Genomic DNA, 19,321 nt, shown 5'->3' with positions numbered 1-19,321 from the left:
TTATGGATGGTTCTTGAGCATATGGATAGTGTCTGGATGTAGCTTGTAGCAGATGCTGTTGGTATCCTACCCAGATCTCCTTTGCTGGGCCAGTGCATCCATCTCCCAGCTGCTGCGGGTATTGGCTGCTAATGACCCACACCTGTACCCTTCTCCAGAGGCCTGCCCTTGGCTGACAGTAATTGCCCCAACCAAATATGTTTGGGAGATTATGAGATCAGGCCTCAACCCCCTCCTGTTCCCCAGGGGTGGCTCATAGCCAATGACTATACAAGGGTGTAATAGCCCAGCCCCCTTGCCTTTGGACTAGACAACTTCTGTGGTTCAATCCATGCTCTAGAGTTCCTCATGGCGTCAAGCTGAGGCTAGATTTCTGAAACAATATCTTTGCCTAGTTTCTTCCCCTATTCTAGCTTACTTCTTTCACTTCTAGTTTCTCCTGACAGTACTTCCTCTAAATCAGGTATACAAGAAATGCCACCTCAAGCTCTGCGTCTAGGGAATCTGACCTAAGATGTTGCTTATCTCAGTACCCCTGCTGTTTTCTTAGTTCTACCACCACTTAAGCAACTAACTCTCCGTGTTAAATGATCTCTGGCTTAAATTTCCTCTTTATTTTTGTTCTGTTTTCTTGGTTGGACCCTGCATGATATGCATCAACCCTGTTCCTATCACATGTCTTCACATATTTAACATCAAATGTCCTTGATCCTCTTATTAAATATATACCTCGTTATTTTCATACAGTATAATGGTGAAATCACAGATTTTAAGACCTGAAAATTGGTTTAGTCAATTATACTTCCCTCCTTAGATTGTTGTAAAAATGATATGAGCTTTTCTTCTTAAAACAGTACCTAGAAGATAGGAAGTGCTTAATAAATGGGAGCTGTTTGGCTACTGATATTATTCTTTCAAGAGATTTGCCTCCTGGGCACAGTGGCATGTACCTTTAGTCCCAGCTACTCAAGAGGTTGAAGCAGAAGAATCACTTGAGTCTTGAATCCAGCCTGGGGCAACATAGTGAGAACCCATCTCAAATTTTAAAAATGAAATTAAAAAAGAACTGCCACACTTTGGGTGAAATGCCTATCTATGTGTTGCTCCCAGAGGACCTAATGAATACCTCTATGACAGTACTTTATCATACTCTATTACAATCTTTGAGTTTTCTTTTCTATTTCTCCCAGAAAATATGAGCTGCTCAGTGTGATCAGTGGTGTGTTGGCTCTCTGGGTATGGAAAAGACTCGATATGTAGGATTTGCTGATTTCCATAGTGACATTACTCTCAACCTGGTTGATTTGAAGCTACCAACAGGATGTCACTGAACACAGAGTTGGGAAGAAAAGCAAACAGGTGTCCTTTGCCAGCTATGGCACACCAACTCCAGTCCCTGCTGTTTCCCTACACTTAACACAATACGTCAAGCATAAGAACTGGATGTTCAGCAAATGGCTAACGTACAGTTATTAACTGGTTAGAACTTGATCATATGCAATCAATTGGTGAAATTCCTTGAAATCTAATTGTTGTTATGTAACCAGTAGCACCTCTTTCCTCCCCACGCACACATATTGCTCATCCTGTTCTTGAATGAAAGTGATGAAAGCATTCACGATGATGTAAAGGGAAGTGCCTGTGCCTTCCCTGGGCAGGTTGTCCGCTGACTCATGCAAATCCCGGTTTTTTATTTACTAGACACATGATACTTACTTTACCTCTCTCTGCCTCAGTTTCCTCAGAGAGTTGGACTAAAGAATCTCTAGAGTTTGTTCTAGTCTCAAATCTGTAAAGCTTAATTAGTATGTAATTTTATTCCCTCATGTCTTCAATTTTTCTCATTCCTGTATTGAACTTTGAGTTAGATGTTGTGCTGTATAATGGAAATACAAAGAGGAATGAGACATAACATCATGACATACCTTTGCTGATGAGAGTCTCCATGTGTTTTGTTTGTTTGTTTGTTTTTTGTTTTTTGAGATGGAGCCTTATTCTGTCACCCAGGCTGGAGTGCAGTGGCGTGATCTTGCTTCACTGCAACTTTCGCCTCCTGGGTTTAAGCAATTCTTCTGCCTCAGATTTAGCCTCTCAAGTAGCTGGGATTACAGGCACCCACCACCAATCCCAGCTGATTTTTTTATTTTTAGTAGAGACGGGGTTTTACCATGTTGGCCAGCTGTTCTTGAACTCCTGACCTCAGGTGATCCACCTGCCTTGGCCTCCCAAAGTGCTGAGATTACAGGTATGAGCCACCATGCCCGGCCTCTCCATGTGTGTGTTTTTTTTAAATAAACATCTTATCTCATGGAGACCATGAGTGCACACTCCTCTGTTATTTTTCCTCATGAGTTATAAAGCCAAACAGATTCATACAAATGTATCAAAGGCCATGATTTTAGTGTTTCACAAGCTTTAGCACTTTGACACATAGAGCTATTGTGCTAATAATGCTCTAGGTGAAATTAAACAAGGCTGTCCTGAACAGCAAGCAGTTCTGTTAAAAAAAAAGTATCACAAAGTTCATGTTAATAGTTTGGGAAGAAGCCTTGGTGGACGTCTAGGTCATGCAGCTCTCTGAGCCAGGTTTAGACTCAATTTGTAGAGTGTAGTTCATTTGAGACTATTAAAGTCTGAAAATATTCTTTTGAGTTTAAGTCTAGGAAGTATTTATCCTGCTTCTCTGACACACGTTTTTATATAAAAGTCATTAAGAATGACTTGGATTTTGTGTCTTCCTTCAAGGCCAAATCCACCTATTGGCTCTACTGCCTTCTTTGTTCCCATCCACTGTTATCTCTGCCTTCTTAAATTCCTTTTCTACTCCATACCAGAGTTTAGCACTTAATTTTTAAAAGATACATTAGTTTCCAGTAGGAATTACTGTTGGGAACATTTTTCAGTTGCTGAAAGCTCTTTTTAAAACGAGAATTTGTTTTGTTTTTGACAGGGGCTGATAATATCCGGAAATACTGGAGCCGCTACTACCAAGGATCTCAAGGGGTAATATTTGTATTAGACAGTGCCTCTTCAGAGGATGATTTAGAATCTGCTAGAAATGAGCTGCACTCAGCTCTTCAGCATCCACAGTTATGCACTTTACCCTTTTTAATTTTGGCCAATCATCAAGACAAGCCAGCAGCTCGCTCAGTACAAGAGGTATGTCTCATTAACATGACAACTCTTTGTCTCCCTTGCTTGTTGTACTTTTGCTGCCACGTTGGAACCTGGAAAAAATGCATGTAATTGAGAATATGCTGGTTATGCTATTTTCAACATGAAACCTTAGTTTTCGTAGGAAGCAGAAACCTGTATCAATCTTTTAGCGCTTGTTTATATACCTTACCCTATTTGGAGAGCACAGATATCTTTCTAGCTATTTAGCAAAGGTTAGAAGATGTTTCTGGTTATATTTTTCATCTATTTTGAGGGGCTAAAGGCCTGGTTGTTTAATATTGTTTTAACCTGTGGACTTAGTTTATTCTCTTCTTCAGCTTTACTGGGAAAACGTTGTGTGTATTTCCATGCATTACTCGCCATCAAAAGCCATGTTCTTGTACCTCTGAAGTGTTCAGTGTTGACTAGGAGTAATGGATCCTATTCTGTAATCTGCTAGGCTGAAAACTGATGTCTTGTCTTGCAAATTCCATGCCACCAAATACATTTTAACATGGAACCAGTGTTTATCTTCCTCATTTAATTTTATTTCTTAGCTTATCTCCTATAAAAGTATGAGACTAATTTTTGGCAAATAATTAGTGTCTCAGCCAACAGAGCTTCTGATTCATGGTACTAAAGTAATGAGATATGTGAATAGTTTTTAAAACTTAAATTATAGTGAATTATAACCTATGTACAGTGAAATCAGAACTCTTGATGTATTCCTTTATACTTGTAACTTTCAGGATGTGTTTTCTCCTCTCCTTCAGAAAATTGCGTGCTTCCTCAAGTGATTTTGGAATAAGATCATTAATATGAACAACAATCTTGCCCTTCAGTCTGAAAAATAAATGAGGAGCCAAGAACATAACATGTTCTAACTCCAGACCTCCCTCACATTTAGTGTGACCCACGGCAGAAAGGCTTATTCCTGTGCCTGGCTTCTCACCTATAAAATGAGAATAATGCAATTTATTATGATAAGTTAATGGGATTAATTTGGATAATTTACTTTGAAGTTTAAACACCTAAGTAGAACTATATAGAGTTTTTATTTAAATTTTAGAAACGTAGTAAAAAAAAAAAGGCAAGGACCTATTATTCAACAGACAGAGCTCATGTCTCTCGTTAGTTACTTCCTTCAGCTTTAAGTATGTAACACCTTTTTAAGAATAGTTTGAAAAATACTTTATCTATAATATTAAGTAATTAAGTAAAAAATAGCAATAAAAGTCTATTTAGAAAGTCATTAATGTGAATCTCTTCAGCATTATAATGGTGGTATATCCTGATGTGCTTTCAAGACCTTAGGTAAATCTTTTAACTTCTCAGCATTGGTTTTTCTGCCTGTAGAGTAGAGATAATAATATGTAATGATGGGTAGTTTATAAGGTCCTTTGCTGAGAATGCATTGTTATTCAGCTATTCATTATGAAAAATCTGGTAATATGTATGTGTGCATACTACATATAGACAGTATCATGTGTGTATGTAATATATACATAATACATATACCTATTGATACAACATATAGATGTAAGTGCCATTATAATTTCAGATCACTTTATTCAAGTTATTTGCAATATCTGAAAAACGATTTTCTTTTCTTTTTTACTTTTAAAGTTTTATGAACCTGTTTATCTGTTTTCCTTAGACATCAAATAATTGAAACTAATGTATCTTTAAACCTAACATATGACTTATGGTTACCTTCCATAGGAATGAAAGGTGGTCACATTGAATAAAGGAAGCTTTTAGCAATTAATTGCTTCTGAGTATTCCTTGTGTGTGTTGGCTGGCTGTCTTTCCTAGGTAAAGAGCAAATATCTTTTTCCACCTTTTCGTGATTCATCTTTCAGTAAGACTGATGGCTATAAATATAGGGTTGTCACAGATATGGTCTGAAAATGATTCTAAACTTGTGTATAGTGGAGCATATGTGACTTTGAGTTTTTTTTTTAATTTGCATCCATTTGTACTTTTTTCAGAAATTTTGCTTGTAATGGAATTTGCATAATACCAATATGAGGACTGCTTTAAGTAAAGCATTTTTCCCCATGATTAAATAAACATATACCATACAGGTGCAGGTCTACACATTAGACTGCTTTGATGGGATACATGGGAAAATTCCAACATAGGTCTTAAAGTTTATGGAAGCACAGTGACATGCTCATACTTACTTGGGTTTGGCCTAAAAAGAAAGGGATAGATCCTAGATTTTTTTCATTTCTTGATGACAAAGAAGTTTCTGTAGTATATTAAAATGTAGTATATTAGTGTAGTATATTAAAATGCCTTATTGAAATACTATCAGGAATGTCTTAAGAATTAAATCAATACCTTGTTTTTAGCATAAAAATGGAGTTGTGAAACTGAATCTTAAACATTTTGTAAATAATAACCTCAAAATGGTTGGAATCAGGCACTGGTATTACAGAAGAGGCAGTAGAAGATTGAAAAGTGAGCAAAGTCACATGTTACTAGACATATATTTAGATAATGGTCGTCTTTTTAGTCTCTCTTTCATAAAGGTATTGCACATCCTGTGCCCTATTGCTGATAAGCATTTTTATTCCTTTGCACCTGCTAATTTGTGTATGTTTTGTAGAATTTCTCAATGCTAAAAAGATGGTGTTTTACTCTGCAAAATACTTGTGAATTTTAGGCAAAATTCTGACGTGTCACAATCAAGGAAGATGCATTCAACTTACCAAAAAGCACTGAACTTTGATGTAGTTAGAAAATATAATCAGTTATAAAGGGTATTGATTATTCTTCTCCCTCCATTGAAATTATTACATTCTATGTTTAATGCATACAGTGTACAATAATTTATCCTGTCACTGGAGTAAAATTTTACAAACACACTTATTGCTTGATGAAGATACCAGGATACTGTTGACTTTAGAAGTGGGTAGAAGCCAGTGAAGTTCAAAAGAGAAAGTTGAATTATCAGTGGGACTCCAAAGAGAATAAAAATCATAAGGAAGTTATATATGTAGTCCCCTCCCTTATTGTGAGTGTTGCTATGTTTGTGGAACACAGAGTTAAGAAATGATGACCATGGTTAAAATTACTATGTAACCCACAGAGGGCAACATGACCAATTATTTTCTTGCCCTTTCAGAAGCAAGTGGAGTCTTGTACGTTATGTATTTTTTCTTTCCGTACTATACCTGGTAATGACCTGTGTTTAACTTACCAGAATTTTAAGATTTTATGTCTTGAAAACTGATAGTGAAAACAAGTATTTTTAAACAAGCTTAAAAAAAAAACACAGCGAAACACTAGGAAAAAGAACACCCTTTACATACTGTCTGAAAGCCAAGCAATTCTTGGAACAGATGTTTGTTGTATTCACTTTGGGGAGGTGTAGTTACCACAGTTTTCCAGAATTTACTCATATCAACTATTTTTCTCTATAGAAAGCATTCGAGAAAAATTTATAATTATGTCAAGTGGCCCACTTGGTACATAAGGGAAAATTCTGATCTAATTTAAATGATAAAGCTATTAAATGAGAGAAATCTTAAGGATAAATAGGTTGGTTTCTCATTTGTATTGAATTGTAATTGTATCTAATTTGTTTTACCACTCCCATAGGAGAGCATACTTCAGTTCTGAAGTTATTTAATAGATCAGGAGGATTTTATGAGATGTTAAGTTGATAAAGTAGCCAATAAATGTAATCCTATTTTCCTTCTACACAGTTGCTGATTGTGATTCTTTTACCTCCTGGTTTTTAAAATCTTATTTTCATTTTATTGGACATTATTGTGTCTTATGAAATGACACGTTTTGTTAACATGAAACCGTCTATATTTTCAGCAACCTCATCTGGTTTGATGTTTGTCCATATTCTTAATCCAAAAGTATTTAACTTTTTCAGAAATAGCAAAAGTACAGTGTTAACTATTTGTTGAATATTTTCTATTAAAGCAAATACTAATTGAGAAATATGAAGACTGTGAAACAGAGTTTTGAAGCTGAATTATAAGGTCAAATGACTCTGTTGGTTCCATGATTCATTAACACTGGAAATTACAGCTTCTAAATTAGGGTGTCAGTATTAAAGTTAAAATTTGTGATCAGGCCATCTCTCAATTTTTATGCAATTTTAATTCAGTTTGATAATGTGATGTGCATAGAACTTGCTGTTATATTTGAAAAACATAAAATATAATTGCAAGAAAAGTATTTGCAAATATTTTTGTAATATAAACATTACTTGTTTTTTAGAACATTTTTTATTTTGGTTATAAATATTCAGATTTTTTTGCACAATGCATTCTTTACTCTGTGTCATGAATAGTTTATTTAATTGTCACTTTTTTAGTATATAGACGTCTTCTGGAAGAGGGTGCTAGTATGTTTCTATGGTATTTAACTATCACATTTAATTATAACTACTTATTTATAGATGATTAGTTCTACATTGTGTACTGTTTTTTTCCTTTCTACAAAGGATCAGACAGAGTTTTGAAAGACTGAAATTCTTGGGCAGTCTGTGTCCCTAGATAATAAACTATTATTTAAATTATTTTACATTTATATTGCTTGATAATAGATCATTTCTTTTTTGATAACTCTATGAAGTAGTATCTCCTCTGACTTCACGTGGCAAATATTTTATTAAAAAATGTAAAGCAGTGTTTAAATCATGTAAAATACTTAGCTTAATTTAATATTACTTTCTGTATAGGTAGAGAAATGTGTTTGTCAGACAATCATTGGAAAATGTCATATACTTTAAATCTTTAGAGTTTTCCAAGTATCTTGACCTGCCTCTTGGCAGCATTTTATAATACTGATTTGCTTTCACATAGAGCAGTGTACATGCCTATGGTGTGAGCAGTTTGAAAACTCCCCTATGGGACGTATACTTATTCTAAAATGATATGAGAGATACAAACTGTTTTTTTCTTCATTCCTTACAGATGTACTACACGCTGTTACAATTAAATCTTGAGGAAACAGTGAAAGGGTTTGGAAGTCAATTTTCAACTGCATGACTCAGCTATCTCTTGAAAATATTTATTAACCTGTGAGAAAAGCTGAATTAGCAATCATTTCATTATGTACAAAAATGTCATTATTTTAAGTGTATTTCAAAGAGCAACTTTTAAGCTGAAAGTACTAAAACAGTTAGAACATTTTATTTATTATACATTCGTTCATTTTTTTCTATATGCATTCTTTGAGAAAATTAATTTTGTATACCTGATTTTCTTGATTCTGTGTCTAAGCCACCTTGATCTCACTATTTTTTCCTCTGTATACCTGTGTTTCTTGGATCCACCAGGCAATCTGATTAAAATGTGCCTTGTCCACCAAAAGCAAAATTTCCACGAACAAACATGTTATGTAAGAAAGGTCCATTTTATCAAGCAAATTATTTAGGTGGGGTAACAAAGTAATACATTTCAAAATATGACAATGCATATAAAAAATGAATTTATGTTCTCTTCTAAAACTCCCTTTCCACTATCTTTCTTTCTTCAGTCACACACATATCTTCATTTTCTATAAAGTGGGAACATTTTGAAACCTCTTTGAATTTTTTCTTTTATTTATTTTCTACATCCAGACTTTTCATTGTCTTATTCTCCCCCTTCTGCCTTTGCAGTGTTTCTCAGAGTTTCCTAATAGTTTATACCCCCAGATCTCCTCTTTTCTCACTGTTTTTCAACACAGAGTAGAACAAGCAAACTTCCTGTCAATTTTTCATGATACCCATATTTTAAAACCTTCTAATATTAAAAATCTTTTAATTCCTCTGGAATCAAATGAAACTCCACAGATCTTATATGTTAATGTGCATTGGATTCCTTTTTCTTCACTCACTCATGCTTATCTACCACTCACTATTCCTATTTCACTAGGAAAATCCCTGATATGGTTTGGCTGTGTCCCACTTAAATCTCAACTTGAATTGAACCTCCCAGAATTCTCACGTGTTGTGGGAGGGACCCAGGGGGAGGTAATTGAGTCATGGGGGCCGGTCTTTCCCATGCTGTTTTCATGATAGTGAATAAGTCTCACGAGATCTGATGGATTTATCAGGGGTTTCTGCTTTTGCTACTTCTTCATTTTTCTCTAGCCACTGGTATGTAAGAAGTGCCTTTTACAAAACTCCTGCCATGATTTTGAGGCCTCCCCAGCCATGTGGAACTGTAAGTCCAATTACACCTCTCTTTCTTCCCTGTCTTGGGTATGTCTTTATCAGAAGCGTGAAAATGGACTAATACAACCCCCTCAAGATGATGTATCACATCAGGAAGGCTTCTTGAATGCCCATGCCTGAGTTGGGCACCCTCATCTGATTTCCTTTGGCAACCTGGGCTTATCTAAATCATAATATTAGAATTTTGCCTATAACTTTTCTGTCTACTCCTTAAGGTTGTAAGTTCACAGAAGCACAGGAATAATAGCTTCTTTATGTCTCTGTGCTCAATAAATAGCCCTCCACATCCGTGGGTTCTGCATTCATGGATTCAACCAACCACCAGTTGAAAATATTCAGGAAAAAATAAATTTTCTGAATTTAACGCATACAGTCTTTTGTCAATATTCCTTAAATAATACAGTATAACAACTATATATATAGCATTTACATTATTAGGTATCATAAGTAATCTAGAGATGATTTAAAGTGCATGGAGAATATGCATAGGTTATATGCAAATACTGCTCCATTTGATATCAGGGATTCATGCATCTCAGATCTCATGGGAGGTTCTGGAATCCATCCTTGAAAGATACCAAGGGACAACTGTATTTTGTTTGAAAGAGTGACTACCTCTGTGTCTTACCACTCATCCTTTCTTTCTTTTTTTTTTTTTGAGACAGAGTCTCTGTCATCAGGTGCCAGGCTGGAGTGCAGTGGCATGATCTCGGCTCACTGCAACCTCCGCCTCCCGGGTTCAAGCAATTCTCCTGCCTCAGGCTCCCGAGTAGCTGGGACTACAGGTGCACGCCACCATGCCCAGCTAATTTTTGCACTTTTAGTAGAGACGGGATTTCACCATGTTGGCCAGGATGGTCTTGATCCCTTGACCTCGTGATCCACCCGCCTCGGCCTCCCAAAGTGCTGGGATTACAGGCGTGAGCCACCGCGCTCGGCCCACACATCCTTTCTTACCGGCTTCATGCCATCAACTTCATCCAGATTTCCTTACTCTCTCTTTACTCAGTCTAATGCATCTATTTTAATCTTTGAACATAAAAATTTTTCTTTTCCCCTACACCAAACCTGACCTTTGAATATTGCTCACAAACCACATCTTCCTCGAATCCTCACCACCCTAACCATGTTGATACATAGTTTTCAAAAGCTTCAACTTGTTAATTATCATATTTATAAATGTTTGATTTTATGTTCCTACATTTATATTTGTCTATTTGTGCACTTTGTTTAACAGCATATCAGGGTACTCTTCTCTTCCCAAAATCCCTCATAGAAAGTGGCAGGACATCTTGACCGAATAATAGTCTTTTAATACATTTTTAAATAATTGCCTATATTTTATCTTATGAGCTTTTGTTGGCTGGCATCAAAATCTATTTTTTTTCTGTTTAGATTTATCAGATAGAGACTGGTAAATAATGAAGCTCTAAGGGAACATAATGACATGGTTTTAAAGTGATGAATTCAATTTAATAAAAAGAGGCCATGGTGGGCAAATCACTTGAGGTCAGGAGTTCAAGACCAGCCTGGCCAATATAGTGAATCTCCGTCTCTACTAAAAATAGAAAAATTAGCCGGCATGGTAGTGCGCATCTACAGTCCCAGCTAAGGCAGGAGAATTGCTTGCACTTGGGTGGTAGAGGCTGCAGTGAGCCAAGAACTGCATTCCAGCCTGGGTAACAGAACACGACTCTGTTTAAGAAAACAAACAAATTTTTACAAAGTAGCCTTTTAATTAGTAAGATTATTTATTACATTAGTGAAACTTAGAAGGATTTTTTAAATTCTCATATTTAATACTTTGTATACATATTTAAATATTTTATAATAATGAATCATTAAAGTAAGAGGCTGATTTTATCCAAACAATATTATATGTCTTCTTTCTGATCCTTTTGAAGTAGTATATATTTGTGGTGTTGTAGTGGTGATCTCCACACTTTATTTTTGTCTGTTAATATTTTATTTTATAAAAATTAGGATTTCGCTAATCCTCATTCAACAAAGCCAATGACTGATTTAAGGCAAAAGTTTAAGGTACCTTTTCTTTGTCCCTTAGTTCCTTTCATTTATTTTTTTATTTGCAAAAGAGAACTCAGTCACTACACATTCCATAGCTTACAAAGTTAATAAAACATTTGTCGAGGTAAATTAATTTGAAAATAGACACATAGTTAATGTCAGTAAGGTGCTTTGAAGATAAAAAGCACAATAAGCGTTAGTTATTATCATTATGATAATTATTATCATTATTATTATTACATAGTGTCTGCTTTAAAATACCCTTGGTTGCTCTGGAATGGCTGAGACTAATGAGAGACGTTAATCTGTTGGATTTTATCCAGAACTAAGGATTTGAGACATAATGCACAAATGGTCTACTTTTTTTCTTAATAGATCAAAAGATATATTTGTTTATTTTTCCCATGAAAAAACAGAAACAAAACTTCCTGTTGATTCTGTAATGCAGAAGCATTGGTACTTATTTTGAATAGTTTGAATTTTCTTATATAATCTCTAAAAATATGCCCGAGAAGAAAATATAGGTCTTCTTAAAAGGTTCAGAAAACATAGCCATTGATTTCTACTTCACGTGATCTCTGAGTTGTGTGGAGCTTAAAAGTATACTTTTTATATATTAAAAAAGAGAATAGAGCATAATATGGGAAGAAAATATGAAATCTTAGTTCTTATAAAAATGAGAAATTATATCTTTGGGAAGTTATAAAAATAACTATAACTAATTAGATAAATTAACCCCAATAAGAATATCTTAAGGAGGAGTCTTTAGGTTATTCTTTAGATAGAAGACTTCAGCATTAAGCAAAACTCTTTGCAAGGTGCTGCAAAGATTGGCATCACAAGTTACAGAAATGAAGGAAATATTGAAACATTTTAACAGGCAAATATATGAAAGTCAAATGTACCCCCAGCCTCATAATCAGTAAGGCATTAGTGACATGTCTGAAGAAGACATTCCCTAATATTATTGCAAATTAAGTAATAAAAGACCTCAAGAGAATGAAAAGAGAAAAGGTGCCTGAAGCCAATGAATTACAATTGACAACCTAAAGGCAGTTGAAGAACCAATTGCTAGAGTGATTGCAAAGCTATTCATAATGTGCAGCAGACAGAGCACACCAGAAAGCTGGAACAATGCCTTCAGTTCAGCAATATTGCTTCAAAAGAATGGAAAGAGGGGAACGGGAAGAGCCACTGACCCTGAGACCAATTTCCAGGCAGCTGCACAAACTATATACTGTAATTAAAGGTTTTGACCAGTAATCACAGCAAAGCCAGACTATAGAAGTCTGGGGGAACCAGCAAGGTTTATAATGAGGCAGACATCCTTAACTTAAAGCATGGAAAAAACAGGTAAGAAAGCCAGTCCACTTCTGGCAGTGACTTTGAAAAGCTCTGCTGTGTTAGCACAAATACGAAAATCACATATTTTTGGCCTTCTTCCCTGAGAACAAAATCATGTAATAAAAGATACCCACTTTCATCTTTTGAGATGAATAGAATACTCTACTACTTAGAAACAGGCATTTTCTCCTTGTCACTGTATTTATTTTTTCCTTACCTGTGAATTGCATGTCCCTTTGATGAAAACAATGAACTGGACATGTACAATGGTACATATAATAGACTGAATGCAACTTCGAAGTGGCCACTCTTCCAGGGTACATAGGCTCTGAAGTGAATTAACTCACACCTGAGTAATTTGCTTATAGTAGCTCCTTTTGCTTTTGTTTATTGGTGTCTACAATCTCTCATTCTTTTTCTTTAATAATATATTTTATATTCAGCCAGGACTATAATATTTAAATAGTCACATAACCACTTCGAATATTTATATCATGAGAAAAGGGTTATCTAGTAGTTCTGAGTGAAGATACGATGAACACTTTTAATACAAATAAGAAGGTATACTACAAAGGGCTAATGAAGAAAAATATCTCATTTTGAAGGTACCACGTAGCTTTCAACTGACTGGGCCATCAAGGGTCTTTGCTTGGTATCTTGTGTTTGGTATCGCAGTATCTAATAGTGAAGTCGTGATTACCTCCTTTAGTAGAAATTCCAAGATCTAAATTGGTACACATATAAATCTTTGACAACAAAAAAATATATGCAAGTTTTTTACTAGGTTGCAAAGGAGAAGAGTCAAGTAGGGTTTAATTTTGTTTTATTTAGGCTTACGTCTTAATATGTTCAAGTATCTGGATTCAGTTGCCCTAAACACCGTATACATAGATTGAGTTTTAGTTCATACTACACTTGACATAAGATTATGGGGTTTCATAAAAATGATCTATGTTTAGATGGTAACTAACTCCATAAAATAATTGTGATTGTTTGCATAAATGAGAAGTTAAACCAATGGAGCCTTATAGGAACAAGGTTCTACATATGAACTCTGAAATAATTTAGAACTCACATACAACAGTATAATTTTAGCATGTAGAATTTGTAATATATTATTTCTTTTTAGACACTGGCTATGACTTATTATTTGTCAAGCCAAAGCAATTCTTTATTGAAAGGGGCCAGAGTGGAACATCTGGGTAACTTGTGTACAGTTTAAACAGGGAGAACAAAGAAATAATGCAATGAAAATAAGAGCTTGTCAGGGGAGTCCTTAGAGAACAGCTGGTTGAAGAATTACAATTGTTAACTGTGCTATAAAAGAAAGATACTCTCTCATCAGGCGTTAGCATATTTCGTTGAAGAGAAGGCTGAATAATCATTAGAGGGTTCCTGAAAAATAGACCAAAAAGGATCTTGAGATAGAGGTATAATGTATATGCACTAAAGAGTATTGCTATTACTATTATTATTATTATTGGAAAGCAAATCATTGTGCCCAGATAAATGCCCTTATTTTCTAAAACATGGCAGAAATTGTTTAGAAAGATCACTTACTTTCTTCTTATACATAAAGATTTACATTTTACTCAGTTTTCATATAGTTTCATTTAAAGTGGTATTTGTTGGGCCAGGCATGGTGATTCACACCTGTAATCCTAGCACTCTGAGAGGCTGAGGTGGGCAGATCACATGAAGCTAGGAGTTTGAGACAAGCCTGCCTGGCCAACATGGTGAAACCCAGTCTCTACTAAAATACAAAAATTAGCTGGGCGTGGTGGTGCACACCTGTAATTCAGCTACTTGGAAGGCTGAGGCACAAGAATTGCTTGAACCCAGGAGGCAGAGGTTAGAATGAGCTGACATCATACCACTGCATTCCAGTCTAAGTGACAGAGTATGACTCTGTCGCAAAAAAAAATAAAATAAAACAAAAAATAAAATGGCATTTGTCAAATTTGGAGAGTTAAGTGTAAATATTTGAATTATTTAAGTATTTAATATGTAAATTATTTAAGTAGACATCCATAAATGTGGAAATGTGTGTTTCTGCATATTTTGGATACCAATTTTACATATTAACTTCGATGTTTTTCTTTAAGTTTGGACATCTTTCTATTTTCTTAATTAACACTGGCTTTTCAATGACTTTTATATTAATAAACAAAGTAAGCCCATTTTGTAAGTGAAAAAAAGAAAATAGGTTTTAAGGCAAAGCGTAAAGTCACCAGGTTGCTTGAGCAATGAATGGCCTGTTACTGTTAATGGAAATGTTTTTGAGCACTGTAGCTATTTTTTTTTCTTTACCAGAAGTTCTTTGTTTTCTTTTCATATTACTAAATCTTTTAAACTGTATTAGCAGTTTTCTGCTCTAGGGAAATAGAGTCTTCTTTAATTATTCTGAATATTGTAGTAGTCCTTTAATTATTTAGAACATTAGTTCTAGCAGTGTAGATACAGAAAGTATATTTTGTTGAAGCAATGACTAACTTCTAGGTCCTAGACACTGCTTTTTTATAAAACAGTCAGTATGAATCTGTGATTTTGTAATTTCATCTGTTAAATATTGAATACAAAAATTATAATTCTTTTATTACTTGTTCTTATTTATACTCTGGTTAGTCAAAGTTTTGTTATATGGTTCTTTAGCCGTGGTAATGCGGAACTGAAAAATGTATACTATTTAAAGTTACATCATATTTTTAAGATGTTAAAGGAAGAGATGAGGCTGTAATTTATGGATTTACTTTTACCACAGTTATTTTTAGAATAACAGTTCTAATTTTGTTTACAAAGATGCGTATATTTGTCAAGAATTGTAGTTGAGATTACTTGATCCATTTTCTGTCAATTAAGATTATATGACTAACGTTCTATGGAAAATGTATTTCTGTCATTTTCATTTGGATCTCCATGTGATATTACATAGTTTTTAAATATTCAATCTCATTTTAATAATCAACCTGAATGATTAATAAAGCCATGTGGTTAAATTTTAAGAAGATACAAAAAGGTATACAGTGAAAAGCAGTTCACTTTTCTATTCAAGTGCCTGTTCAGCTCTAATTTACAGCACTCAGTCTTAAACCAGGCTGCTTTATTACCAAAGTTTGAATGTCAAAAGGTTAGAAATGCCAACTTAATGAATTTTCTTTCAACAAAATGAAATATGGACTATCTATCAATGTAGTCCATATTTAAATTCATTAAATTCCTTCAAAATGATTTTCTTAAAGATGGTACTTCTAATACACTTGCAGTAAGACTTAATAATCATTTCAAGAAATTTGATTTTAATAGTTTAATCTCTAGCTTGTTACCAACATGTGAATTTTTAGCAGTTTACTGAGTCAATTGAGGGGAAAGGACTTGAGAAATCATGCACAGTAATTTCACAATTCATTTGTGATTGCATGAGGTATACATCTAAGCAGTCATACTGTGTTTATTAATTTAATGAAAAATTTCAAACATATAGATAAGTATAGAAAATATCAGGCAAACCCATCCAACCCATTACCCAGGTTTAGCGGATTTTAACATTTTATCATGTTTGTTTCAGATCTTTTCTTTAAAGAAACAAATCATAAAAGCTGCAGTTAAAGCCCCTTTCCCATCATTTTCACATCCTTTCTCTTCAGAAGCAAGGAATATCTTGAAGTTGGTGTATATCTTTCCAAGTGTACATTTCTATACTTTTACTACATATGCATATGTCTCTGAATAATATACAATAATGGTTTGTGAGCAATGCCTTACAGCATTTTTTCAAATGTTCTGCTTTTTTCTTTATATTTAAGTCCTTTCTGGATTTTTGTGATTATAGACAAAGCTCTTGATAAATGTCTTTGTACATGTTTCCTTGTATATGCAAGGATTTCTCAAGTGAATACATGTAAAATTGTAGTTGCAGGGTCACAGGATATACCCAAATTTAACTTGATGAACATTTAACTGGCACTTTGGTTTGGAGATGACAAACAGTAAGACTTGGAGGTCAGAACTTCTGGATTTAAATCCTTCTTACTGTTGAACATCTAAATTATATTGGGCAAAAACTTAAGATGTTTTCTCATCTGTAAAATGGGGCTAATCCTAGACCCTACCTGTTTAGTGAATGGTGAGGATTAAAGAAGGGCACATAGAGAGTGCTTATTCAGTATTAACAGTTGCTCCCTGCTTTCTTCCCGCTCCTTCTGACAGGGTTGTTAAGAGGGTTGAAAGGGTTAATGTTCTGTAAGGCAATTATATCAGTGTCTGGTAGAGAGTATGTGTCTACCATGGAGCATGGGAGTGCTTTTTAAATACACAAAACTAAAACAAAAAAATTTTAACTTAGTTATAAATGAATATATTTATATTCCTCTGAGAGTGCTTAAAGAATAAATTCCAAATATAAAAAAGAAAATACTGCGAAGCGATAAAGACCTTACACAACCCTTACAACTTTTGTTAGGTTAAATTATAAGCAATTAATTTATTTTACTTTCATTCATATATGTGGTATTCTGGTCAGAATATTTTTTTTAATCATTAGCCGGATTCTCTCTAGTTAATGAGGAAACCAGGAAAATCAAATCTTTTGGTGATTTTCACTTGTGAAATTTGATACCAAGTCTTGTTCTTTAAGATGTTCCAGATATATCATTCTGCCCTCATTTTTAATATGTCAAGTTTGCAGTTCTGTTATATTAGCAGTGGTATTTTTTTTTCAAAAAGTGCAAATGCAAATATAGAATGTTATACTTGGAATAGGATAGAAGAAATGAGGAAAATGATTAAATAAGGTATAGGCCTACCTGCATATCTTTGCAGCCTCATCGAAACCCAGAAATCTGCCTTTTTATAGCATGTCACTTGTGTGTGCTCCTAACATGATTGACAGGTTGTTGTTTCCCCTCTTTGAAGGCTCAAGAGGTTACTCAGATTATTTTAAAGTGTGTGTTGCACCAAGTCTTACTCTCAGATTTAAATAGAATCTCCTCAAGCATTAAAGATGGATTACTTTGTATTACTTTTATTGCTTTTCAAGTGTTTTTGGAAACATTTAAGAGCCCTCCTTAAAACTGGATTTCCTAGAATGGGTTTTCTTTGGGGAAAAATTTAAGTATTACTTGTAGACTTTCCAAAGTCTGAAGTTTAACAACCAACAGGACCTGATTAAAACAAATTACTTAGTTAAAAAATACAAACAGGGCAGAAGAGGAGGAAACCCCATCGTATCTCTGTATTCCTTATAATAAATCAGACCTGTGTGTGTTTTTAACAAAAACGAGGGTGTGCTTTTTTCCCCCTTCATTCTCAGTTTCTTTTGATCATTGATCTGGGTGACCCCACGCTCACGGTTTTTTTTCTTCATTTGACATGGACAGATTTTTGAAGTATAGCTCTCCTTTGGGAACCCCGGGCAGTTCCACTTGACTAACCTGTGATCTAATGAGCAGTGATGCAGGGTTACAGTGGCCATTTTGTGTGCTTTGACGGAGGATGGCTAGACAGAGAGTGGGAGAAAGGCGATGTCTGCGGAGAAAAGAGAAGCAGGGGGATCGAACAGTGTGAAAAAGACTTGTTAGCCCACATTAGTTTGCCTGATTTACTTCACAACAGGTCAGAAAAGGCCAACAGCAGGGTTGTCGTTAAATTGCAGCGTTGAAAATCCTGGTATTAGAAAGCTTTCAGATCTCTGAAAGCTATTAATTCCAAAGTTGGTTTTCACTTACCTTTGAACTGCAGCAAACAGAGGAGCATCACTCTTTCCTCAGTCTTACCTATATTCATGAAATAATTACATGACTCTAGATTCTTTTTTAATGCTGCAAGTTTTAAACATCCTGTTATGTTTGGTCTGTTTTACAAGGAACTTGGATGTGAAAGAGAAGCCAAACCCAGCAAGGTTGTTGTACTTTTTTGTGCCCTATGTTCGACCCCGATGAGGTGCCCATGCTTTCCATTTGGAAATGCTGTAAGAGTGTGTTTGTGAATTTATGTCCTCATAACGGGAAGTAGCTCTTAAATTTGTCCCTGCACATTAGCACTGATGTCTGTATGTGTGCGCATGTAGACACCTTGTGTGCCCTCCCTGTAGAGTACCATCGGAATAAAAGCCAAATTTTAAAGTTCTTCCTTCCTCCGCCTCAAGCTTAAATGAGTATATTTTACATCTTATTCTTCTTTTGCTCCTTTTAGATGAAAGAGTTGGCTTACCAAAAAATAAGTTCTGGCAGCATGTTACCGAGCTTAAATGTTATTATAGGAACCTAAAAGAGATCCACTTGAATGTAAAATTTCCCTTCTTTGCATTCAGAGGAATTTTGGAATTTATATACTACATGCTATTTTACAGTTATTGATCACAATTATGCTTTTATTTGACTACCATTTATGTAAGACTAGCCAATTAAAAGCCATCTCCCTATAGAATTAAATAACATTTGGTTGTGCCAGCTTCTTGATTTTAGTTAAGATACAGAATCTAAAACCTTGTGTTTGAGATAAAAATGGACACCTAAACAAATGGCAATGTTTTTGGCTGGTTGTGGCAGACATAAGTTTTTTTTGTTTTTTGGGTTTTGTTTTTGAGACAGAGTCTTGCTCTGTTGCCAG

General features: G+C 34.7%; 1 protein-coding gene across 4 annotated transcripts in view; it reads left to right on the top strand.

Moving 5' to 3' along the window:
* ARL15 (ADP ribosylation factor like GTPase 15) overlaps window positions 1-19,321 on the top strand; it is a 433,767-nt gene that overhangs the window by 200,612 nt on the left and 213,834 nt on the right. For all 4 annotated transcript variants that reach the window (XM_012449574.3, XM_012449572.3, XM_012449573.3 and 1 more), the window contains one exon: window positions 2,951-3,159. In XM_012449574.3, coding sequence (XP_012304997.1) covers window positions 2,951-3,159 — 209 coding nt within the window. The remainder of the gene's footprint in view (window positions 1-2,950; window positions 3,160-19,321) is intronic.

The sequence above is a fragment of the Aotus nancymaae genome, unplaced genomic scaffold, assembly GCF_030222135.1.
Source record: "Aotus nancymaae isolate 86718 unplaced genomic scaffold, 86718_ANA_hifiasm-v0.15.2.pri h1tg000014l, whole genome shotgun sequence".
NCBI classification, from domain to species: Eukaryota; Metazoa; Chordata; class Mammalia; order Primates; family Aotidae; genus Aotus; species Aotus nancymaae.
Note: the sequence above shows the minus strand (reverse complement) of the source record. Positions and strands in the feature narration are given on the sequence as shown.